Source organism: Notechis scutatus, chromosome 6 (genome assembly GCF_049901735.1).
Source record: "Notechis scutatus isolate UNSWTSFEM ecotype Mainland chromosome 6, rNotScu1.2, whole genome shotgun sequence".
Taxonomy (NCBI): Eukaryota; Metazoa; Chordata; class Lepidosauria; order Squamata; family Elapidae; genus Notechis; species Notechis scutatus.
In genome coordinates, this window is record NC_142014.1 from 29,209,956 (window position 1) to 29,236,765 (window position 26,810).

At 40.7% G+C, this 26,810-nt stretch overlaps 1 protein-coding gene across 12 annotated transcripts in view; it reads right to left on the reverse strand.

The window, feature by feature from the left end:
- Positions 1-26,810, reverse strand: part of MAGI2 (membrane associated guanylate kinase, WW and PDZ domain containing 2) — a 585,270-nt gene that overhangs the window by 82,725 nt on the left and 475,735 nt on the right. For 11 of the 12 annotated variants that reach the window (XM_087967823.1, XM_087967826.1, XM_087967821.1 and 8 more), the window contains 3 exons: positions 18,378-19,013; positions 4,650-4,681; positions 2,255-2,444 (listed from right to left, as the gene is read on the reverse strand). In XM_087967823.1, coding sequence (XP_087823949.1) covers positions 2,255-2,444; positions 4,650-4,681; positions 18,378-19,013 — 858 coding nt within the window. The remainder of the gene's footprint in view (positions 1-2,254; positions 2,445-4,649; positions 4,682-18,377; positions 19,014-26,810) is intronic. The other variant, XM_087967822.1, reaches the window with a different exon arrangement.

The following is a 26,810-nucleotide window of genomic DNA, read 5'->3' on the forward strand; positions in this document are numbered from 1 at the left end:
TCGTGTCCAATGTTTGAGGACAGGTTCCCACGAACATTGGAACGGTTGTTGCAGTTCACCGGCAGCAGGTGTGGATGGCTGAGGTCTCGGAGAACGAGGACTCAGATGAGGGGCCTGTGTGTGATGCAGGGATGGGGCCAGGACCATCAGGGAGTGGAGTGCTGCCTTCGGAGATGGTGGAGGCTGGAAGCAATGATGAAGAGGCTCCCGAGGAGCCCATGCCCAGCACGCATGTGTGCGCAGGGCTGCTCGAAGGAAAGAGCAGCTGCAGCAGCATGGGCAACCTGGGAGTAAGGCTGCAAGGTAATGGCCCCTCCCTTAAGAGATAAAAGCCAGTTGAGAAACCGGAGTTCTTTGCAGAAGGCAAAGAAGTTTGATACTCGAGCCTAGTGGACGTTAGGAATATCTGAGTTGGTTTTTGGAGACTCTTCGATTTATTGTTTAGGAACTTTATCTGTTGTTCTTGGCAGCCTTGCAAAAACTTGGCAAGGCTCTTTCTTATCAGAGCTAATTAGTTGGAAGCAGACTTTTATCTGTGAAGGAATGGGATTCGTAAATGAAACATTAAAAGGTTGTACCTTTCTTTCGTGTTTGCTCTCTTGGAACCAGGTTTGGGTCAGAACAACAGTTGAGAAGCTAACAGTGAGTTGGAAGCTACTTCCACTGCTTATCTACCCACCCTGTTTTTCAATTTAGGTAAGGAAATAGCTCTGAAATTATGACCCAATGGGGCACAAGTGCTGAACAAATAGTGACTCAGTTGTTGCTTTGTGTCCTGTCCTCAGGTGCTTTGGAGAATAAGTTGACCCCCTCCTCTCTGTGACAGCCCCTCAAGTACCGATACTCCTTGACTTACAGCCATTCATGGAGTGTCCGTTCAAAGGTACAATGGCGCTGAAAAAAGTGACTTGTGACCATTTTTCACACTTACAACCATGTCAGCATTCCCCACAGTCACGTGATCAAAATTCACACACTTGGAAACTGACTCAAAGTATTTATGATGGTCGCAGTGTCCCAGGAGGTCATGTGATCTCCTTTTGTGACCTTCTGACGAGCAAAGTCAATGGGGAAGCCGGATTCACTTGATGAACTAGTTGTTGCTAACTTAAAGGCAGTGATTCACTTAACAACGGTGCCAAGAAAAGTCGTAGAATGGGGCAAAATCCATTTAACAGCTGTCTCAGTTATCAATGGAAAAGTTGGACTCCATTGTGGTCGTAAGTCGAGGACTATCTGTATTGGAAGACTGCTATAATGTCGCCCCTAGTCCTTCTCTTCATTAGACTAGATGCTCCCAGTTCCTACAACCATTCGTCATACGGTTTAGCCTCCAATATATACCTCTATGAACCTGCATATATAACAGACTAGTTGGAAACACATTAATCTTAATCTAAAGCAATGGCATCATTTTCAACTGCAAACATTGCAAAAAATGCAAAAGCATTCTGTATACATCAAGCAAAGGCAAACTGCATTGTGAAACCATCCCGACATTCAGTGGTCTATGATGGTCTATGACCATAATGAAGACTGATTTGATTTAAATGCTGAAAGGGGACTCAAAGCAAGCATTTCTCCACAAAGTGCCAATTTATACAAATGCAATGAACATCACCAGACATGACTGGAGCATGACTAGAATACAATGTTCATGTATTTTGTGCAACAACTACAGCCAACCAGCAGGTGGCAGTGTTTATAAGTTTGTAGCTGCATTTGCTCTGTATATAAAGTTTCCTGCTTCCTTCTGGCAGTTTAGCAGAAAAGTACATGTGGATAGTGCACTGTAAGGACTATATACAGAATTTTTAACAGTATCGTTCCCCATCTGTTCCTACCAGAGTTAATTATCGGGATGCCATCAGCAAATTTAAGACAAGTGCATTAAGCTTTTCTTTTTCTCCTCCTGGTCTCCATAACAAATAAAAGCATTAGCTGGTTTACAATTAGTTACAATGTTCAATTCCATTGGGCCAATTTGAGTGTCCCAAAGATGCTTTTTCAAAAGGCAACTAGACGTTGCTTCTTCTTGAAGATGCTTCCCTTCTCATCCAAGAAGCTTCTTCAGTTCTGATAGAGGCTGACAAGAAGCTCCTTGGGATGGGAAGCAGAATGTCTTCAAGGGGAAACCAAGTCCAGTCACCTTTTGAAAAAGCACCGTTGGGACAACTATGACCTGCACGATTGAGAATCTCCACAGACATATTGGCCAAGGCTTCTGCAGAGGTGGACCATGGCTTCCACTTACGCCTACTTTCATAAATAGCTCGTGACTTCTCATACAGCTCGTATGGGTCAGGCTTTCTCGGGTCAAAGGCCTCTGTTGAATCGGGAAAAGAGCTTCTGTGAAGGGCTGGTGGGAAGGGAATATTCTGTGGTGCAGCTGGAGCAGATACACTTGTCTGTGGACTGCCTTGAGTGTCCCATTTTTCCATCATCTACAACAAAGAAAAGGAAACAAGACCTTGAGATCCTGGAGACAAACCCCATAGCTTTTTCTTTTCTCAATCAGGTTACACCAGGAAGGTCTCCAAACGTGGCGACTTTAAGACTTGTGGACTTCAACTCCCAGAATTCCTCAGACAGCGTGGCTGGCTGAGGAATTCATGAAGCTGAAGTCCACAAGTCCTAAAGTAAGGGATGCGATTCTACCAGTTTGCACCTATTCACTAGAACCGGTTGTTAACATTCTAAGCAGTTCGGAGAACCGGTTGTTAGAAGAAATTACTGGCTTAATCCTATAAGGAAGGCAGGAAGGAAACATTCTGGTGTTGCTTACAGAAACTGCCTCCCCGTTAATCCTTATTACATTCTTGGCAGAACTAGACTTCCTGTCTCAGGAACGTCTCTGGAGTTTCCCCCCCCTCCTTTGCTGGTACTTTGCTTGTGTGGAGTGACCATTCAAAGTTACAATGGCACTGAAAAAAGTGACTTATGACCGTTTTTCATACTTATGACTGTTGCAGCATCCCCACAGTCATGAGAGGCTAGGCGAGGAGATGTGTGCCTCAATGTGAGTGATGTTGAGTTGGCCACGCCCAGCCAATAACATGACCACCAAGCTATGTCCACCCAGTCACATGACCACCAAGCCACGCCTACCACCTAAGCCACACCCACAGAACCGGTTATTAAAAATTTGAATCCCACCCCTGCCTAAAGTTGCCAAGTTTGGAGACCCCTGAGTTACACTGTCTTATTTGGCAATATAATTTTGAAGATATCTACTCAACACCAGGTCTTATGTACAGGACTGTCATCTCAGCCATTTGTAAATAATTAACGATACTGTCAGAAGTATAACATGTGCAGAGAACATTATTTTTAGTGATTTTTCTTGGAGTCCCAGTAGAGATATATCATATCCTAAGAAGTGGAGCAAGATAACATAAAGGCAGCAATTTTGTCCCACTGGCCATTAAATTTGGAGCTAAAGTAATATCTTCTATGATACACAATTCTAAAAGTAGAAGTTACATCTAGATTTATGGGAATCACTTGCCAAGTTCTCCATTTCATCTCAAAAGGTATACTAAAATTATGAACCCTGATATCTTTTTGTAGTGGCTTGCACACAAATCCTTCTCCAGAGTTCCTGGCTGAAATTAAATTGGGGAATTCAGATGCCGTTGTTTAATCCATCTCGTTCTTATAAATAAATTCAAGTTTTCTCGGAAGAAAGTTAAGAGGGTGATTTCCCTTCTTGTAGCCTATAAGTTGAGGATGAAGAGCAATAGACAATCTTTCAATTATTTGGTGTCAGGTGTCTCTCGAATGTCCCTGCAGTTTTTAAGGACATTTTTGGGAAGTGGTTTGCCCTTGCTTTGTCCAAAGATTGTGTCAAAGTCAACACTGGCTTCATACCAAGGTATGACCAGAATTCACAACCTCCAAGGTCAATCCACTGGTTCAATTTTGGAGAATTGTTATCTCAACCTTCATTGATTTAAACTTCTTTTAATCTCTGTCTTTGTCTCTCTATGTCTCTGTCTCTCTCCCTCCATCCCCTCCCCCTCCCTCTCCCTCTTTCTCACTCACACCTACACCCACGCATATCTGTCTGTCCACTATCAATCTATTTACCACTCTCTCTCTCTAACCCTCTATTATCTCTCTCTCTATCAATTATCTATCATTTATCTATTTATCTCTCTCCCTCTCCCTCTCTGTCTCTCTCATCTATCCATCCATCCATCCATCCATCCATCCATCCATCCATCCATCCATCCATCCATCTATCTATCTATCTATCTATCTATCTATCTATCTATCTATCTATCTATCTATCTATCTATCTATCTATCTATCTATCTATATCATCTCTCTCTTTCTTTTTTTAATTGGGTTTTAAGTGTACATTTGCCAAACAGTCCTGCCTCCACATGGACAGAGGGAAGGAAATAATTTCTATATGCTTCATAGATCAGAAACACTAAATCCAGTAAGAAATACTTGCTTTCAAGCCAATAAGTATATGTCTAAATACCTTTTACAGTCATATTAGATTTATATTCCTATAATTAGCAGTAGGGTACCCTAAAAAATCTTGCAATGCAGGTGATTGTTTTCTACACTCATTATTTTCTTCTCAACCATGAGTCTTACGCATTCTAAGAACAATAATTAGTAAATAAAAAACTTACAGGCTTTGGAGTTTTCCATGGTGAAAAGAATCCTAAAAAAAGAAAGAAACGAAAGGAAAAAAATGAGAACTCAAATATGATTAATTTGTCATCATTCTTACCAATATCTTTATCTCCATTTCTTTGAATTACAAAGAATAGGGGTGGCATCTTATCATCCATTACCGCAACAGGATATATGGAAAAAGATTATTTCATACTCAATTATTTTCATATTTAAAAACAATTGTCAGAGATACATTTCCACAGTACAAAAGAATAAATTAGAAAGGTTTTTTTTTCCTTTTTTTAATCTCTAATGACTACAGTCAAAAGCTCTTCTCACCAGGGTTTTTCCTGGCTTAATACATTATCTGTCTATCTGGTTGATTGCCTGTGTGTGTTTATCCACAGTACAAGTGGATCTACAAATATACAACTGAAAGTGAATGGGAAGGATCTTGGAGTTCTAGTGGACAATCACTTAAATGTGAGCCAGCAGTGTGCAGCCGCAGTCAAAAGAGCCAATGCGATCCTAGACTGCATTAACAGAGGAGTAGAATCAAGATCACGTGACGTGTTAGTACCACTATATAAAGCCTTAGTAAGGTCACACCTGGAATACCGCATCCAGTTTCGGTCACCATATTATAAAAAAGACGTTGAGCCTCTGGAAAGAGTGCAGAAAACAGCAACAAAAATGGTTAGGGTTCTGGAAGCTAAAACATATGAAGAACGGTTGCAAGAATCCTGTTTGTCTAGTCAAGTGAAAAGAAAGACTAGGGGTGACATGATAGCACTGTTCCAATATCTAAGGGGCTGCCACAAAGAAGAGGGAGTCAAGCTATTCTCCAAAGCATCAGGACAAGAAGCAAGGGATGAAAACTAACCAAGGAGAGAAGCAACCTAGAACTAAGGAGAAATTTCCTCACAGTGAGAACAATTAACCATTGGAACAACTTGCCTCCAGAAGTTGTGAATGCTCCAACACTGGAAGTTTTAAAGAAGAGTTTGGATAACCATCTGTCTGAAGTGGTGTAGGGTTTCCTGCCTAGGCAGGGGGTTGGACTAGAAGACCTCCAAGGTCCCTTCCAACCCTATTATTCTATGCTCTTCGCCAATGAGGGTGTGGCAGGTTGGAGGTGGCTGAAGGAGCAGAGAATACCTGACCTCCTTCCTATGTGCACCTTGCTCCTTCTCTCTCCATCCTACTTAATTTTATTTTAATTGCATTTTAAGACTTTTATTTATTGTTTTAATGTTCTATCCTGCATTTTATTCAATGCCTACAATTGCCTTCGGTGAGCTGGGTGGCATATCAAATTTGATACATAAAAGGTTTACTGGAAACACTTTTAATCGTGTAAGTTGCCTAAATATAGATTATCCACCAAAATGATAAAACACACATATACCCAAACACTAACTAAATCTTTTTTATGCTCACCTTTGTAAAAGCAGAATCCAATTTAAATCTCCTAGACTCGCTCTCAGCCTGGAAGGAAGACCTACACTGTACATAACAAATAGCTGTGTCTTCCTTTTTCTATGCTTATTTCTTTTCATGTTAGAATGGAATAGTATAACAAATCCTCCAACTTTGCAGTGCTTTAAGGCTGCTTTGAAGTATTGTTTGCATTTCATAGTGTCCATAAATTTAGTGAATAGGAAAAGTTTTGTACATAGAAATAGAAAACCAACTTTTGGGTTAAATTAGTCCTATACTTTATTTTTGAAGCTGAGTATGGAAAAATTCCAGGTTTTTTACTAATAACTTACTCTCTATCTACCTCCCTCTTTCTCTCTAATGTATAATCTATCTCCTTAATCTATGTCTCTCTATCATCCATCCTTCAATTCTTCCAAACTTCCATCCTTCCAAACATCCATCCATCCATCCTTCTATCTCTCAGTCTATATCTGCCTGCCTCTCTCTCTCTCTCTCTCTCTCTCTCTCTCTCTCTCTCTCTCTCTCTCTCTCTCTCTCTCTCTCTCTCTCTCTCTCTCTCTCTCAGCTTTCTCATCTCTCTCTCTCCCCCCTCTCATCTTTCTATCTTCTATCTTTTTAACCACCCATTTCCCTCACAGAGGGACACTATTTCTATGTGTATCTATTTTTTTTAAGTAGTTCCTTGTATACAATATATACAGACATACGTTTTAAAACTTAGCTACCCACTAATTCCAGATCACTTGGGTAAATAAGACCTTGAGAGATAGTTAGATGTGCTCTCCGAGCTTGGTGATTTTTTTGCAGACGTTTCATTATCAAACTAGGTAACTGCATCAGTGCACCGATGTTACCTAGTTTGGGTAATGAAACATCTGCAGGAAAACCACCAAGCTCAGACAGCACCAAGGATTCAATAGCTCAGTTCAACCCTGAGCTACAAACATTCTCTTCTACACACAGTTAGAACTATTGCAGGACCTGTGATCTTCCATTCTGTTAGCCCTACTAAGTGATACTGTCATGAGGGCTCCTTGAAGTTACACAGTGGTGGGATTCATTTTTTTTTTACTACCGGTTCTGTGAGCGTGGCTTGGGGGGGGGCGTGGCTTGGTGGGCATGACAGGGCAAAATCACCATTCCCTCCCCACTCCTGGGGGAAGGATACTGCAAAATCCCCATTCCCTCCCCACCCCACTAACCTGCTTTCCAGCTCTGTTCTTCTGTGCAGGACAACAAAAGAAGACCCAGCCAATCAGCTGGGACTCAATGGGAGGTGGAGAATAGATGGGGGCGGGGCCAGTCAGAGGTGGTATTTGCCAGTACTCCAAACTACTCAAAATTTCCACTATTGGTTCTCTAGAACTGGTCAGAACCTGCTGAATATCACCTCTGACTAGGTAGGCAGAATGTAGAAAGCAACAGTTTGATACCCTAAACTATTGATTTTGCTCTATGGAAACAGGCCAAACACAGGACCTTCTAACTAATGGCTAGAAAGCATTTTCCAGCACGATGTTCTGTAGCTGGGTTGTCTTACACAGCTCCCATCCACCCTTCCTGGTCTGGAGACCTCACAAGTGTTAAATCAAAATATTTTAGAGAGCTGGCTCAACAGATGTCCCTTGTTTGCCCATCACTTGTCACAACTACCTCAAACTGTATGGATTTTATTGTCTTTCGCCACAGGCAACATCTCTGCATAAGGCTGCCTTAATTAAACTGTCTGAAGAGCAGGGCAAGGATCTTCCCTGAAAATGAACAGATGGTATTCTGGACCTTTCCTCTGGGATAATTGAGTCTCAGCATGTCTTCGGAGGTCCCGAGTAGAGTGACCTCTATTTAATTTAAGGGCAAACTTTTCCCCGAAATGATTTCCTGTTATGAAATTTGGTGGCTGACTCCATGTTCAAGGGGAGAAATTAAACATACATGCAGGCTCATCAGCCCTGAAATAAATTGCTTTCGAATATAAAGTTTCTTGAAAGGTTGCGGAAGAGATTCCCTCAAGCTTCCATCAAATTTGGATGTTCAGGATACTGGTATAAATTGCTTCTGGGGCAGGTGTATGTTTATAGATGAGTAGGCAGAGTTGGGGGCAGAGTTAAGTGAGTCATCAGCCTAGAATCAATACATTGCCACAAACGATCCAAATTCAATACTTCTTGAATTCCATTGATGCTTATGTGGCACCAATTTAGCATTGAACTTTAGTTGACTAGATTCTTGTGTGTGAGCTTGAGCAGTAAATCTTGATGTAAGGCCCGGTTCTTTGTCCCTGATAATGCTTTCCATAAGAGCTGCCTGCTTGCCAGCTTTCATTTATTATTTTATTTTATTTATTTGGGAAATTTATATTGCCATCTCCTTGGTGCGGTGGCCTAGAAGTAGACCTCTCGCCTCACAATCAGGAGGCTATAAGTTCGATCCTAGGTAGAGGCAGATATTTCTCTCTCTGGGCATGATGAGAATATATCTGCTGAAACAAAACTCCACATTGGTGACAGGAAGGGCATCTGGCCAGTAAAAACATTCTCCATTCAGTTGCACAGACTCCACCTCGCAAGGGATTATGTTAAAGGACATCAAAAGACGATGATATGGCCATCTCCTCATTCACAGTGACTCTAGCTAGCTTACAAGCAATAAAAACACAGTATAGAAAATAACAAAATACAAAATAATAACTCCTCTCCCACCAACCTGGTGACAACACACAACCATTTGATAGCCTCCATCCCACTCCGGGTTGCCCACACAAAACCAAGTCTTCAGAGCCTTACAAAAGAATGTCAAAGTGGGAACCAGTCTAATTTTTGAAAGGGTGATATTCCAAAGGGAAGGAGCCACCACGGAGAAGGCCCTTCTTCTGGGTCCCACCAGATGTAGCTCCTTAGGGGACAGGATTCAGAATGTCTCTTGCCTCCTCGCTCTAGTGGGTCAGGTGGGTGTGACAGGCAAGAGATGGTTTATTTATTTAATGTGTCATCAGCACAGGGGTTGTTAAAAGTTCTCCCTTGATCCAGCTTTAAAGAACTTGTGTTAGGTGTAGCCAGCCATGATCTTATCCTGTTGGTAGCTAATTGCCAATTAGCTGTAGAAGGCCAAATGGAGCACAAAGTCAACATGGAGCTTCAGAGTTTAAACCGACCAGAATGAACAAAGTTGCTTCCTGCAAAGGCTCCTGTCCCTTTGCTTGTCTTTTATGTCTTATGGGAGGGGCTAATCATCTCCAAGCCTTACTCCTGAGTTGCCTCTTTTGTCTTGAGATCATTGGACACAAACCCAACAAAGGAGAATTCAGGAGAAGAAGAGTGAAGTTCAGAACCCCAAACTCATCCCCAGCACAAATGGCCAAACCGAAGGCCATTTCAAGAGAATATTGGATCACACAATCAACCAGTGGAATGGGTTGCCTTCAAAAGTTGTGGATGCTCCATCACTGGAGGCTTTTAAGAAGAGATTGGACAACCATTTGACCAGGGGTTTGGACTAGATGACCTTCAAGGTCCATGTTATTCTATTATCAATTGGTTGTTGATATTTTGTGACTGAAATAAATAAGCATGTTCCCTAGTTTATCAGCTCACATATGTGTAAATTCTGTAGGTACGTGGAACTGCCAGACAAGAATAAATGCTTCATTTTTGTTTTCAGTGATACTATATTTTTACTTTATTTTTAAAAAAGACAGGCTGGCATTTTGATATGAATGTCACCAGCAAAATGTTTTCCACTTAACCTGTCATGTTTATGCACTATTGCTCTAGTTTTGTTATTAGGAGTTATTTCCGTTTTGTTAGCTATGTCTTTCAAATCCAAAGAGGCTGAATAATTTCTGTTTCAAAAACAGAGAGAGAGAGAGAAAAAGGATTCTCATGGGAAGGGTGAAAAAGAATAATTCATTGTATTGTTTTCCTTCTGTCTTTCAATTGATCTTAAATTCTAAGGATCTTGTTGGGCAGTTTTGTTACAATGCATTTTCATATATTTGTGCTAAATGAAACTCTCTTTAAACACAAACACACACACACACACACACACACACACACACACTTTCTGTCTGTCTGTCTGTCTGTCTATATCTCTATCTATCTATCTATCCATCCATCCATCCATCATCTAACCATCCATCCATTCACCCACCAACCCACATCTATCTATCTATCTATCTATCTATCTATCTATCTATCTATCTATCTATCTATCTATCTATCTATCTATCTATCTATTATTTATCTTCTATCTATCATCTATCTATTATTTATCTATCATCTATCTATCCATCCATCCATCCATCCATCCATCCATCCATCCACCCATCCATCCAACCATGTACCCACCCATATCTATCTATCTATCTATCTATCTATCTATCTATCTATCTATCTATCTATCTATCTATCTATCCATCCATCCATCCATCCATCCATCCATCCATCCATCATATGTAATCAATCAATCAATCAATCAATCAATCAATCAATCAATCAATCAATTGGAATAGAGCTGAAAGGGACCTTGGAGGTCTTCTAGTCCAACCCCCTGTTCAAGCAGGAGTCCTTATACCATTTCAGACAAATGGTTATCCAAACTCTTCTTAAAAACTTCCAGTGTTGGAGTGTTTACAACTTCTGGAGGCAAGTTCTTCCACTGATTGATTGTTCTAGCTGTCAGGAAGTTTCTCCTTAGTTCTAGGTTGCTTCTCTCCCTGATTAGGTTCCACGCATTGCTTCTTGTCCTCCCTTCAGGTGCTTTGGAGAATAGATTGACTCCCTCTTCTTTGGGGCAACCCCTGAGATATCGGAACACCTGTCACCCCTAGTCCTTCTATTCATGAAACTAGACACACCCAATTCCTGCAACTTTCATATGTTTTATCCACCAGTCCCTTAATACTCTGTATAAAGTGTTATTAACCCTTCATGTAATCAGAAGATGAAGCGAATCAAGCCAAGCACAGGATTAAGCCAAGTCCAACCCAACTTGACTAAGGACTGCTACCATGCTAATGGAGCAGGCTTAACCCAGGTGGGGTTTTTTTGCCGCTGTTGTTGTTTTTGATAATTGCTTCTTGTATGTTGGTTCCTTTGCTGCTAAAAAGAGGCTCTTGTTTTCCTTATATTTGGCAAAGGAAAGTTTGAGAATCTGAGATCTATTTGTGCCCTCTTTTATTTGCAAAGAAAAGACCCCTTGGCCAGTTTATTTTCAGGACAGGATAATTTGGCAGTTCCTGGTTGGGGTATTGTTCACTTCTTGATAGTTGGTCTGTTGACCAACAAGCCCCCAGATGGGCACAGATTAACACCAAGATTAACAACAGACCAACAATCAAGTCAACAACACCCCAATCAAAGAACTGACAAACAAGCTAACAGTAAATAGCCCAACCAAGGAACCTCTAAGTTCATTCCCACCAATACTAATAGGGCAAACCACTGGAATATAAACTGAGTTTTAGCCCCACTCCCTTCTAGCACTGATGATGTTACCTAGTTTGGTCATGAAATGTCTGCCAGGAAGTCAGAGAGCACCAACTATTTAATCCTTCTTATCGTTTGTTTTCAAAATGTTGCTGTGATGACCCAGGGTGGGATACAAAATAAACACAGTCACAAAAAACAGTGAAGCCCCTTTTATTCCTTCACTTTGCTGCCAAGCTCCAAATATCCTTGACTGGAGACAAAAAACTCCCACACAAGCAGTTACAAGAACAAAAAACAACACAAACCAGGCAAGATAAGGGCTGGAAGACATCCACAGATATCAGAACACACACTGGGAAGGACGCCAAACTCAGAGAGGTACAATAAACTAGAGATATTTCCACGCTTTGTTTCCAGCGCTCGCCAGTATGCATGTCCGTCCTCTTATCCAGTTGTCACAGCTGCAGCCCATGAAGAGGTCAAGGCCCTCTCCTAAGTAGACCACGTCTCTCCCTTATCCTCTCCTCCCTGCGTGTCCTAGGATGGAGAGGGGATGGGCCTGGGTCCTCCTCTGACTGCCCAGCAGGCCTCTGCCCTTCCCCAGCCTCTTCCACAACCTCCAAAGCCACACTTCCACTCCCTGTTGATTGTTCCTCCTCTCCCTCAGAGTCAGTCTCCATCAGGGGCATGACAGTTGTACAGATGTGTTTTGGAATAGACTTCACCCCATCCTGAAGATAATAATTCAGAAACCATTTGAGGGAGCGAAATAATGAACATCTTTCTCCCACAAGTGTCTATTTGCCACTTGGGGGGAGGTGTGAGATAATTGGCAATTTTTTTTTCCTGTTTTGCAAAACCAATTTGAAGGGAAGTGATTTGACAGGAGTAGTTGTCGTGACGTGAGAGATGTAGAATAAAAACAGCAATTAAAAAGGGAATAATCTGGCGGGATGGTGGTGGAAACGATAATCACAAAGACTGTAAAAATGTGTTCCATCAAACAAACAGAGAATCTTTCCAGGAGACATAATTAAATTCCTTCCTATCTCAATCTCGACAAGCCTCACTCTATTTTTTTCCTACAGTGACCGAAAATTAAAAAGAAGAAACTGAATATGTTCCTTGCCAAGACAGGACATGGTAGATGGCAAACACAAACAACAAAAGCAGTGTTGCATGATGAGCTCCACCTTTTTGTGTGGGTGTTGAGATGGTGTGTAAAAGGGGCAGAACATGTGATCTGTTGTTGCTTTTTCCTTTTGATCAAAGGAATCCAGAGGAGATCACCCTAGATCAGCTAGCTTGCTGCAATGTGTGGGAAGTACACCCCAAAAGGACAGTGCCAGGAACCTAAGAAAACAGTGCCAAGAGACTCAAGCCAGCCTTTCCCCCTTTAAGAAAACTAAGACGCACCAACTGAAAGGAAAACTCAGAGCAGCCCTGCTAACGGCTGTTACAAATGTAATAAAGGTGACCCCTTAAGTAGAGCCACTAAGATAAGGGGAATCAGGCTAAAAATAAACTCTCCAAGGTAAACCTAAATTCCCTTTTTCCTGCCCCTGACAGGATTAAACTCCAAGGATAGGAAAAACAAAAGACCTGGGACCACGATTAACCCAGTAAAACAGGAAAACAAAACCCAGGGCAATCAGAAACACATAAAAACCCATCAAGTTGCAGGACTTCAAAGGGGAATTAAGCATAAAAAGCTCAGATTCACACTTCCAAGCTGCTTGCAAGCCAGGAACGCTTGAGCTGTGTCACTTTTTGCTTCTTGCCTTCCTACATTAAAAGAATTCCACTTTTTGGCAGCTGGTTTTTGCATCCATTTTTTTCTCAGCTTCTCTGGTATGTCCTAGCTGGGAACGAACCAGGGAAATTTCTTCCAACAAATGAATATAAATGTGTCAAGGAGGAGTTTCCCCTCCCTAACTAAGAGCCAAAATATGTCATAATAAGACTTACAAAAATTTATACAGAAGACAAAATTGTACAAAGAATTCATGAGCTGGAAGGGATAACTAAGATAGAGATAATTATTATTACTTTTTAAAGAAAAGATATTAATTACCTCTTGAAAGTTTCAGAGAAAGGAAGCATTTAAACCTTTTGTGGAAGAATTATTTTAAAACAATAGAATCTGATACAGATTGGGGTGTGTGTGGTTTCTCTTCAAATTAATTAGACTGAAGCCAAGAAGAAGAGACTCTGTTTCAACCCTTTGTGTGACAAAAATTCTAATACATTTAAGGAATACCCCTTTCATGAATAACAAAAGATGACCTTGGACACAGAGAGGGCTTGCGCAATCCTCAAAATGGAAACAAAAGGACCATTTATAGCCTGAAGTTTAGAAACACTGAAAGTTATAGATGAATGACTAGGTTGAATCTCTTCCTTGTCCATTATTCCTTGTTTGGCCTTCAGGTGCTTTAGAAAATAGCTTGACCCCTTCCTCTCTGTGGCAGCCCCTCAAATATCGGAAGACTGCTCTCCTGTCTCCCCTGGTCCTTCTCTTCCCTAGACTAGCCATGTCCAGTTCCTGTAACTGTTCATCGTATGTTTTAGCCTCCAGTTCCCTTATCATCCTGGTTGCTCTTCTCTGCACTTTTTCTAGAGTCTCAACATCTTTTTTATGGTGTAGATGCAGTATTCTAGACATGGGAACTTCTCTCTAACAGACCGTGTGCTGTTCTCTGTGGCTTTTTTAATGCTTGAAATTCTCATGTAATTTTAAGGATGTTTTCGTTCTCAGAATACAAATAGCATACAAATTGGCACACCAGCCTTCCCTGACAAGAAGACATCACTAGTAAATTTCCCAGAAGGATAGTCAATTCAGGTTTTCTGCTCCCACCTAAATGCCAGGTAAGCAATTACTTTACATTTAAGTGAATTAATCTCTTACTTGGTATGAAAACAAATATTCAATTCCAGTTAAAAGCTATTCTAGGGTTTGTCACAGCTGGGGAAAAAAAAAGATGCTCTCCCCTCATTTTACCTGCGAAACCCATAATGTGCCTTTCGTATTTTTTATGTAAAAGAAATATCAACCTCTCTGTATCTGTAAGGAATATTCGTAATACAGGAAGACTTAATGACCACAATTGAGCCCAACATTTCTGTTGTTAAGCGAGGCATTTGTTAAGTGACTTTAATTTTATGACTTTTCTTGCCACAGCTTTTAAGTGAATTACTGTGGTTGATAAGTCGAGTGATGCGGTGGCCTAGAGGTGTAGCTCTCACCTCACAATCTGGAAGCTGTGAGTTCGATCCTGGGTACAGGCAGATATTTCTCTCTCTGGGCACAATGAGAATATCTGCCGAACAAAACTCCTCATTGGCAACAGGAAGGGTATCTGGCCATTAAACACTCAGCTCCATTCAGTTGCCCAGACTCTCCACCCCGTAAGGGATTATGGGGTTGTTAAAAGAAGATGACTGCAGTTGATAAGTCAGTAACCTGGTTGTTAAGTGAATCTGGCTTCCCCACTGACTTTGCTCCTCAGAAGGTCGCAAAAGGGGAGCACATGAACCCGGGACACAGCAACGGTCATAAATATGAACCAGTGGCTAAGCAATTTTGACCACATGACCATGAGGATGCTACAGCAGTCATAAGTGTGAAAGATCATCCTAAGTCACTTTTTCAGTGCTGTTGCAAAATCATCATAAGTCACTTTTTGAATAGTCACTAAATGAACAGCTGTAAGTCGGGAACGATCTCTCTATCAGTTTCCAGGAGTTAAACAAGCCATCCGAGGTCCCTTCATTGTTTACTCCAGATTTGTAGACAGTCACAGGACTCCCCTCTCTTTGCAAGTCAGTTCAATTAATTTTAATTCCTCGGGATAGTTTCTAATGAAGTTTAATCTGCACTAATTGTTTATAAATGACTTATAAATCTGAGCATTCATGTATTCACGCCAGCCGGATAACGGTACAATCTGAAACGAATTTTGTAATATGGAGAACGGTCTCAAAGAGAAGGCATCTTGCGCGATATAAACATGGGTGCCTATTTCATGTGCAGCCAGTTCCTGCTTATGTTCTTTGCCAGTTTGATGGCGATCATTCTATCATTCCACAAGTGAAAAATCACATTTAAGCAGTGCAATATGAAGCAGAACTTATATAGGTAGTTACAACTGTTCATTTAGTGATAGTTCACAGTGACAATGTCGTTGCAAAAAATGACTTTTGATCATGTTTCACAGTTATGACCAGGGGTGGGATTCAAATTTCTTAACAACCGGTTCTGTGAGCATGGGCTAATTTGTGGGTGTGGCTTGGTGTCATGTGACTAGCTGGGCATGGCTTGTATGTAAATATTATAAATATTTATGTAAATATTGATTTTTTAAATAAAAAATAGAGCAACTTTTACCCAAAATCAGGCAAAGCAGGCAGGCAGATTGAATTGATCACAGAATCACAGATTCACTCAGAGATCTACCTTTCTGCAATCTGCTACCTGAGTCTGCACTGAAAAATAGAAGCTTCAGTCCTAAGGAAGGTTCAGCCCTGCTTTTAGATTAGCTAGAAAGCAAGAAATCCAACGATTTCCTGCTTTCTAACTAATCTAAATCTCCTGGCACAGCAGAACAGCTGATGGTTGGGGGAAAAAAAAAGGAAAAATAGCAACTTACCAAACGCAGGCAAGTTTGATGGCACGCATGCCAGGTAAGGGGTGAGTGGGCAGGGTGGGGCAGAGTGGGGTGGGGCCAGCCAGTGGCGTGATTTGCTGGTTCTCCAAACTGCACAGAATTGTAACAACCAGTTCTTTAGAATTGGTCTGACCAGGTAGAATCCCACTCCTGGTTATGAACATTGCAGCATCCCTATCGTTACATGACACAAAATTCAAAACTCTTGGTAACTGACTCGTATTTATGACAGTTGCAGTGTCTTGGGGTCACGTGGTCCCCTTTGGTAGACTTTGGACAAGCAAACTCACCAGGGAAGCCAGATTCATTTAACAACTTTGTTGCTCACTTTACAACTTCAGGGGATTCGCTGAACGACTGGGCCACAAAATGGGGCAAAACTCACTTAACACGTGTCTCACTTAGCAACAGAAATTGGAGGCCCAATTGCGATCGTATGTTGAGGACTGCCTGTAATGTACTATGATCAAATATTATGCCACACAAAATGACATAAATACCATAATTTTCACGTACACATGTGTGTGCTTCATGGGAGTATTTAATGTCTTAAAACACAGGGAAGGAGAATTTATAATGTTGCATTTTGCCTACGTTCACATTTTTTGAATTTACTGTATTGAAAAACACGGTGTCTGGGCACCATTAAAGTTGGCAACAGTCAGATGCAGACCCAAAGATGCTTTTTTAGGAGGCAAGTGGACTTTATTTGTTTTTCCTTGAAGACATTTCATTTCTCATCCAAGAAGCTTCTTCGGTTCTGCCTGAAAAACAGAACTGAAGAAGCTTCTCGGGTGAGAAGTGAAACGTCTTCAAGGAAAAACAAAGAAAGTCCAGGTAGACTCAATGACTCTCTAAAAGGATGCAAATGACCAGCTGGCTGCAAGGAGTCTAAATCCTTCCATTCCCCACCATCCAGTCAGAGCTGAAGAAGCTTCTTGGATGAAAAGCAAAATGTCTTCAAGGAAAAACCAGAAAGTCCAATCGCCTCTTGAAAAAAACACCTTTGGGATTTAGGGAAGCCGTAATGGTTTGAAAGAGGTGTCAAAGATATGTCAAAATTGAACAGCCCTCCATCAACATAGGGGGAGGGATACAACTTCATCTATCTCCAGTCTACAATATAGTCCTTTCAGCAATTCCAAGAAAGCTCCACACCCATTTGCATCACTCAGGTGGCCTTGAGGACACAGATAAACCTCCAAGTGGCCTCAATGACTCTCTAAAAATAATGTAAATGACCAGCTGTCCGCAAGGAGTATAAACCTTTCCATTCCCTACCATACAGTCAGAGCTGAAGAAACTTCTCGGATGAGAATCGAAATGTCTTCAAGGAAAAACCAAAAAGTCCAGTTGCCTCTTGAAAAAAGCACCTTTGGGACAACGCTGACCTGGATGACTGAGAATCTCCATAGACATCAAAGAAGTAGTACAGGATTGGAAGATATGGAGAGACCTGGTCCATGGAATCACCAGAAGTTGGACATGATTGAATGGATAACATCATCATCATCATCACCTATTATATTTAAGGAAGTAACTGACTTCTATTTCACAACCCACTGATAGATCATGTCATGCCCCTGTTGGAATCTGATTCTGAGGGGGGAGATTGAGCAGCTGACAGGGAGTGGGAGTGTGGCTCCAGTGGCTGTGGAAGAAACGGGGGAAGGGCACAATCTGGCTGGGCATTCAGAGGAAGACCTAAGGTGGAGAAGGGAGCAACGTGGCTTACGGGAGAGAAAAAGGCCCTGATCCCTTTCATTAGTTGCAGCTGGGAGAACAGGATATAAGTGGCACATTTTATATAGCTCCTTGATGGAAGCAAATAATGCATTATCTTTATCGAGGCTTATCTGGGTTTTGGCGTCTTCCCAACTGTGGTTGCTGCATTATCTTGTGGAAGTCTGCAATCTGCTGTGTTAATTATTTCAGTGTGGTTTGTGTTGGTTTTTTTAATTTCTAATTATCTTTACTTTGGGTTCGGACTGCATTTATTCCCTTTGTAGACTGTTTTTGGATGAGTTTGATATTCAGCCGAGGATAATCGGACATTGGAGCCCAAGTTGGAAGCATTAAAGGGAATGTATTCTACTTTTGTGACTTTGTTATTTTTGTGTCATGCCCCGGGTCATCACAGATCAAGTGTATTTTTAAACTTTCACAACAGATTACTGTAGTTGAGTAGACTTCCCAGACTTACCTCCTCTATGGATAAACAACGAAGTCTCACTCCCGACCGGACATTCTTTAAGTATATCCACTACTTCGGCATGGCTCATATTCTGTACATTCTGCTGGTTGATCTCGACAATGAGGTCACCTTCACACAAACCAGGGCACCCCTGAACATCTAAGATCTGCTTCACCCTCTGTCCTGTTGGACTGTCCGCTATGGTGAAGCCGAAACCCTGGGCCCCTTTCACAATGGTTAAGGTAATGAGTTCCGCTTGATTGGCTCCCGAAGAGGCCATGGAGACATTGTCATCGTGGATGGGTGGTGGGAAGGTGCCATCGAGCTGACTCTCGGCTGGAATGGAGTGTAAGGAATGTGGCGGCCGATCCGTTATATCCGGAACGGACTGGGAAGTTCTAGAAATGTATTCCAAATACGTTTCATAGTTATGTCTTCCGTTGACGATGACCGGAGGCCTCTCCATCATGGTGAGTGGCGGAACGACACTGTTGGCAGGATCTTCGGGGTCAAAGGGCAGAGGGTATCCACGACATAGCACCAAGTTGACGCTCTGACCAATGGGAACAGACTGGAAGAGTTTGACGACGTCTGCGTGGGTATGTCCAAGGACGCAGACTTCATTAATGTAGACAATGACGTCACCTAGACGAAAAGAAACCAACAACGTGTGACACAGTCATCTTATAGTATTTAGATAACAACTATGCCACTGAGATAATTGCTTAATATTGACAGGGAATATGTACAGATAGTCCTCGACTTAGGGCCACAAATGAGCCCAAATTTTCTCTTGCTAAATGAGACATTTCTTAAGTGAATTTTGCCCCATTTTATGACCTTTCTTGCTATAGCTGTTAAGTGACTCACTGCAGCTGATAAGTTAGTAACCCAGTTGTTAAATGAATCTGGCTTCCCCATTGACCCTTAGTTTCTCTTTATTTATTTTTTTATAATGCTTTATTGAGTTTTTTTTTCCATTTATACATACTACCAATAGTTATTAAACAGTGCTGTGACATTATATATACATTTATGTGTCCTATCAAAACTTACAATCCACAATACTTTCATATCCTCTTATCTATTATATATATTATTTACATTTTCTATTCTTATATCTGTTATCAATCCAAATAAACCATGTTTCCCATACTGCATTATATTTTGTGTCTGTTTCCCCTTTTAATTCCATAGTTAATTTATCCATTTCTACACACTCTATTTTTTTTAAAATTATTATTAAGCTTTCAGGTGGTATGAGGTTTTTCTTCCAGTACTGAGCATATGAAATTCTTGCTGCTGTTAGTATATGTAATAATAAGATATTTTGTCTTTCTGTTATAGTTTTTTTAATTATTCCTAAAAGGAATAATTCTGGGACAAAATCAGTTTTGTTTTTAGTTAACTCTTCTAACCATGTTTGAATCATTTCCCAGGTTTTTTTTTTTTGCTTTGGGGCATGTTCACCAAGAATGAAAGAAGGTACCTTGTTGTTGTCCACACTTCCAACAATTTGGTTTTAAATTTGGGTAGATCTGAGCCAGTCTTGAGGGTGCTAAATGCCAACGATAGAACATTTTATGTTGGTTTTCCTTATATGCCGCCGATTTTGTTATTTTATAATTCACATTCCAGATCTTTTGCCATTCTTCCAGATCAATACTATGTCCAACGTTCCTATCTCATGCAATCATCGTTCCTTTCATAATTTCTTCAGCTCTTTCAAATTCTAATAAATGTTTATATAACTTAGTTTCTCTTTAATTCCAGATAGCTTCTTTCCTTGATTGCTTTCCATCTATTATCTCTTGACCTGCCTTCAGGTGCTTTGGAAAATAAATTGATCCCCCCTCTTTTTTGGGGCAATCCCTCAAATACTGGAAGATTGCTATAATGTCCCTCCTATTCCTTCTTTCCTCTAGACTACACAAACCCAAATCCTGCAACCATTCTCCATCTCAACAAATAAATGTTCTATCTTACATATTGGCAAAAAAATAAAAAAAATAAAATAAAATACAAGCTGAATAGTCAAGACCTTGTTGATGACAAAAACTTTGTCAAGGATCTTGGAATACTCATCTCAAATGATCTAAGTGCTAGAGCCCACTGTAACTACATAGCCAAAAAGGCATTAAGAGTTGTTAACATAATCCTGAGACTTCCGGTTTGTCGGCTTCGCGAGCGGCAGGGATTTGCGAAGCTGCGCGATCCCTGCCGCTAGCTAGCTTTGGGGCTCCACCCAGATGGGTACGAGCTAGCCACCTGCAGGGGCAGCTGAAGGTAGGGGGATCCGGAGAGGGGTTTGGGGTGTTGCAGACCCCCTCCCGGCCGGTAGAACCCCTTTTCCCAGGACGTGCAGCGGCGGTCCGTAATGGCCGCCACAAAGAAGCTGGCAGCCAGGTAAGAATGCGCAGGAGGAAGTGGAGAAAGTGCTTGAAAGGAGAAAGTTTTTCTTGGCTCCTAGGACTCTAAGACATATTTAATAAAATTCCTGAAAAGTATGACTTTCTGAATAATACCTGCCAGAAGAGGAAAAAAGCGGCAGTTTGATGGTGCTGAAAGGATAGCTTACCCTCTTTTCCTACGGAATAAATAACTGGATATTAAGAAACCTATTTTTTTTAGGTGAAAATTGGTTTTAAGCGATGAGTGGGAAGAGAGAGGATTAAAAAGAAAATATTTGTATGCTAAGACTTTGTTGGAGGAGATGCCTTAAGGATTTGAAGACTAGAATATATTGCAATAAGATTTTAAACAGATTTGGACTTTCTTTCTCTCTGATTGATATTACCCCAGAAGGAGAAAGTGAGAACTCTGCCTTGGTTTGGACTGACTGATAACTTTGGGACTGCTTTATTTTTTTTTATTTTCTTTGGAATATTCTGGTTGTTGTAAGAAGAAAGAAGGGGAAAAGAAAAGAAAAGATTTATAATGGCTTTTTCTGTTGAGGAACTAAGAAAATAATATGAACAAGCAAAAAAAAAATGGTAAAGATGGTGTGGAAGAAGCTTTCCTTTTTTTAGAAATGGCGCTTGCTAACTATCAACAAACATTACAACAGATGAAGACAGCAGAAGAACAAGAAATAAAAGAAGGAGCCATTTTTAATGAATCTCAGAATTTGATCAAGAAAGAAGGAAGAGAGAAAAGAAGAGAACTAAAGGACTTAAGATCTAAAAAACATTTAAGAAAGGGAAAAATAAGGTGCAAAATCAATATGATGATAGTAAACAAAAGGGAAAAGGAACACGACAGAGAAGGGAAGCCAGTAAGGCAGAGGCTAGAAGAAGGTGGGGTAGAAAGGTTTGTTGGGAGAAGAAAGAAAGGGAAAAGGTGGAGAAAAGCTACAATGTTTTGAAATTAAATGAAAAAAAGGAATTTTTTATGGATAATGGATAAAGTATAATTTTTTCAAAAAGATTTTGCAAGGTACATAAGATGAGATAGTAGTATTGTAATGGTTTAAGAGTTGATAAGAGATTAAAATGTTAAAATGTTTAAAAATGATTGGCTTTAAAATTTAATAATAGGGGAGGTTTAGAATACTGTTTTAATTAAAGAGTTTAATAAGATTATGGTATTGATGTTATTATAAAATTTTTATTATAGTATTTGTTTTTAATATTTGGATTTATTGTCTAATTATGTATTTAATTATTTTGGATGTACTAGTTAGATAGAATGTACCAAGCAAAATCGGATTGGGTATTGGATGTTATCTTAAAGATTAATTTGATTAATTTAGGGGGGAGATAGAAAGGCATCATACTCTGATTAATGATTTCGGGAGAAACTTATTTTCTTCTTTTTATAAGGAATGAGACCAAAGGGATGATAAAAAATGGACAAAAGATACAAATATAATGATTCAAACTAAGATGATTAATTAAGATAGAATTAAGAAGAGTGAAATATGTGGAGAAGTTAATATAGAAGACTTAGAATGGTAAATAAAATAAGTAATGATATGTAAGATGAGCATGAAGATAATTGAAGTCCATGAAGAGAGAGATACCTGGGTCCAAGTTACTTTCCAAAAAGATTTTTTTATGTTTTGTTTGTTGTGTGTATATGTTTTTTTGGGGGAGAATTAGTAAAAGCTTGCAGAAATATAGAATGAGAATAATGGTAACTAAGTCAGAAAGAAATAGATGAAATAATAATAATGATATTGAATAAGAGTAAAGAGAAGTAAAGGGAAACTGAATAAGAGGTTTTTGTATGTTATATGGAAATGGTTTAAAACAGAATCATAATTTATCTGACTTGTTAAATTTACAATGAAAAAGGTTTAAACATGTAATGAATAATGATAATTTGTGTGTTTTAAAAATTAATAAAACTTGTTTTAAAAAAAAAAGAGTTGTTAACATAATCCTGCGTAGCTTTTTCTCCGGTAATATCACTCTACTAACTAGAGCATATAAAACATTTGCTAGACCAATACTTGAATATAGCTCATCAGTCTGGAACCCGCATTACATATCTGATATTAAAACAATTGAGAAAGTCCAGAAATATTTTACGAGAAGAATCCTCCACTCCTCTACTCATAGCAAAATACCTTATGCCACCAGACTTGAAATTCTAGACCTAGAAAACCTAGAACTACGCCGCCTTCGGTCCGATCTAAGTATAGTATATAAAATCATATATTGCAATGTCCTACCTGTCAATGAATACTTCAGCTTCAACCATAACAACACAAGAACAAACAATAGATAAAAACTCAAGGTTAATCACACCAAACTTGATTGCAGGAAATATGACTTCAGCAAAAAGAGTGGTCAATGTCTGGAATACTCTACCTGACTCTGTGGTTTCTTCCCCCAACCCCAAAATCTTCAACATTAGACTGTCTACTATTGACCTCATCCCTTTCCTAAGTGGTCTGTAGGGGGCGTGCATAAGCGCACCAAAACGTGCCTACCATCCCTGTTCTATTGTTTTTTTTTCTTATTTGTACCCATTTCATGTATTTTTAACCATGTTTATACTTATTACCTGTTATCTAATAACTGTTTGACAAAATAAAAAAATAAAAAAATAAAAAAAATGTTTTAGTCTCCAGACCTTTGATCACTGTAGAATAGAATGGAATAACAGAGTTGGAAGGGACCTTGGAGGTCTTCTAGTCCAACCTCCTGCTCAGGCAGAAAACCCTATATCATTTCAGACAAATGGCTGTCCAATCTCTTCTTAAAAATCTCCAGTGTACTTGCTCTTCCCTGTACTTTTTCCAAAGTCTCAACATCTTTTTTTGTAATCCAAAACTGGATGCAGTATTCCAGGTGTGGCCTTCCTAAAGTTTTATAAAGCGGTATTAATACTTCACATGATTTTGATTCTATGCCTCTGTTTATACAACCAAGGATTGTATTAACTTTTTTTGGCTGCTGCCACACACGGCTGGCTCCAGGGGTGGGATTCAAATTTTTAACAACCGGTTCTGTGGGCGTGGCTTAGGTGGCAGGTGTGGCTTGGTGGGGATGTGACTGGGTGGACACGGCTTGGTGGTCATGTTATTGCCTGGTGAGGCCAACTCAATATCACTCACATCAAAGCATGCATCTCCTCGCCTGGCCTCTCATGACTGTGGGGATGCTGCAACAGTCATAAGTGTGAAAAACAGTCATAAGTCACTTTTTTCAGTGCCATTGTAACTTAAATGGTCACTCCACACAAGCAAAGTACCAGCAAAGGAGGGAAAAAAATACTCTAGAGAAGTTCTTGAGACAGGAAGTCTAGTCCTGCCAAGAATGTAATAAGGGTTAATGGAGAGGCAGTTTCTGTAAGCAACACCAGAATGTTTCCTTCCTGCCTTCCTTACAGGATTAGGCCAGTAGTTTCTTCTAACAACTGGTTCTCTGAACTGCTTAGAATTTTAACAACTGGTTCTAGCCAATAGGTGCGAACTGGTAGAATCCCACCCCTGGCTGGCTCCTATTTAAGCGATCGTCCACTAGGACTCCAAGGTCCCTCTCACAGTTACTGTTTTTGAGCCAGGTTTTGCCCAATCTATATTTGTGTCAAACAATCACAGTCATAACAAAATTGCAATTGTTTTTGTTCTACAAACGCAATATTTCACCTAACAAAAGCAAGCCTATATGCAATGCTTACAGTTATTGCCCACAAAAATGGCTACATACTTTATACATTCCCATGCTAAGACATTGAGCTTGTTGATCGGAAAGGTCAGTAGTTCGGTGGTTCGAATCCCTAGCACTGCATAACGGAGTGAGCTCCCATTCCTTGTCCCAGCTTCTGCCAACCTAGCAGTTCGAAAGTAGGTCAAAAATGCAAGTAGAAGAATAGGGAACACTTTGGTGGGAATGTAACAGCGTTCCGTGCACCTTCAAAGGTGTCTAGTCATGTCAGCTACATCAGGGGTCCCCAACCACCGGTCCGCGGACCGGTACCGGTCCGTGGAACAAATCCTACCGGGCCGCTGGTTTGCTGGGCGCCGCCATCTTGTTTTGATGAAAAAGTGCTTCCAGTGAGCTTTTCCGGGTAGAAGGCTCACTGGAAGCACTTTTCATCAAAACAAGATGGCGGCGCCCAGCACTTCGTGAGCTTTTCCGGGTAGAAAGCCATTTCTACCCGGAAAAGCTCACTGAAGCTGGCAGCCGCCATCTTGTTTTGATGAAAAAGTGCTTCCGGTGAGCTTACCGGAAGCACTTTTTCATCAAAACAAGATGGCGGCGCCCAGCTGATGCCGGTACCGGGCCGCGGCATAAAAAAGGTTGGGGACCACTGAGCTACATGACCACGGAGATGTCTTCGGACAGCGCTGGCTCTTCAGCTTTGTAACAGAGATGAGCATCACCCCATAGAGCTGGAAATGACTAGCACATGTGTGCAAAGGGAACCTTTACCTTTACCTTATGTGTAAAATAGGACAATGCCCAGGATCACACCTCAAGAGTTCTCTACGGTTAAACTGCAGATGCAACTTTATTTGTTATAATTTATCAAAACAGACTCGCACACTGGGATCTCTAATAGGTGTGGAGATTATTTTTTAGACAATAAAATTGCCCGCACAATAAGGTGACGGCGCAGATCAATAAGGCCAGGCTTGTATATACACATAATTTGCTCCAGGGCTGACCCAGAAAAAAAACAGCTACGGAACATGACTTATTATCTGCAGTTGCTTTAAAACAACACTGTGGTATCCTCAGCAATCTCCTGACCCCTGAACTACCTTGAGAAATAGTGCCTTGGCTACTGACAGCTTCTTAATCTAAAGCAATGGCTTAGCAGCCGCAGGAAACCACATCGCCAAGACAAATGGGCAGCATTTGAAGCTCAGGAGAAACTCCAGACCGAACATCGAGAGCGATGATGGCCTACAAGATGTAATAATGTTAGTAAAAACTTGAGAGTGTCTGTGGAGATTCTCGGTCATCCAAGCCATAGCTGTCTCAAACATGCTTTTTTTTTTTTTTTTTTCAAAAAGGCAACTGGATTTTCTTTGGGTTTTTTTGGAAAAAGTTTCACTTCTCATCCAAGATGCTTTATCAGTTTCGGCAGGATGGTGGGTGTGATGAAAGGATTACTTGTGACAGGATGGCAGGGTTGAAAGCATCACATTTCTTGTTAGTACTCTCCCTGAGAGCTCTTCAGGCCACTTGGGGGAGGTTTAAAAGCTTCCAATGATGGAGCACCCACAACTTCTGAAGGCAAACTGTTCCACTGGTTAATTATCCTCACTGTTAGGAAGTTCCTCCTTAGTTCCTAGTTGCTTCTCTCCTTGCTTAAAGAGCCATGCCCACTTTTCCCATTCATTGCTTCTTCAGGTGCTTTCGAGAATAGCTTGACCTTCTCTTCTCTTTGGCAGTCCCTGAGATATTGGAACACTGCTATCATGTCCCCCGTGGTCCTTTTCTTCTCAACAACAACAAATAATCAGAGTTGGAAGGGACCTTGTAGGTCATCTAGTTCAACCCCCCACCCAAGCAGGAGACCCTACACCATTTCTGACAAATGGCAGTCCAGTCTCTTCTTGAAAGTCTCAAGTGATGGTGCTCCCACAACTTCTGAGGGCAACTTCTGCTCCATTGGTTGATTGTTCTCACTGTCAGAAAGTTTCTCCTTATTTCCAGGGTGAATCTCTCCTTGTTCAGTTTCCATCCATTATTCCTTGTCTGGCCTACAGGCACTTTAGAAAATAGCTTGGCCCCCTCCTCTCTGTGGCAGCCCCTCAAATATTGGAAGACTGCTCTCCTGTCTCCCCTGGTCCTACTCTTCACTAGACTAGCCAGGCCCAGTTCCTGCAACCATTCTTTGTATGTTTTAGTCTCCAGTCCCCTAATCATCCTGGTTGTTCTCTAGATTTAGATATACCCAATGTTCTGACCCAGCTCCCCAAACATAACTAACCCTCTGTAATCAATCAACGATTCCTTTATTAGGAGTGTCAACAGTCCT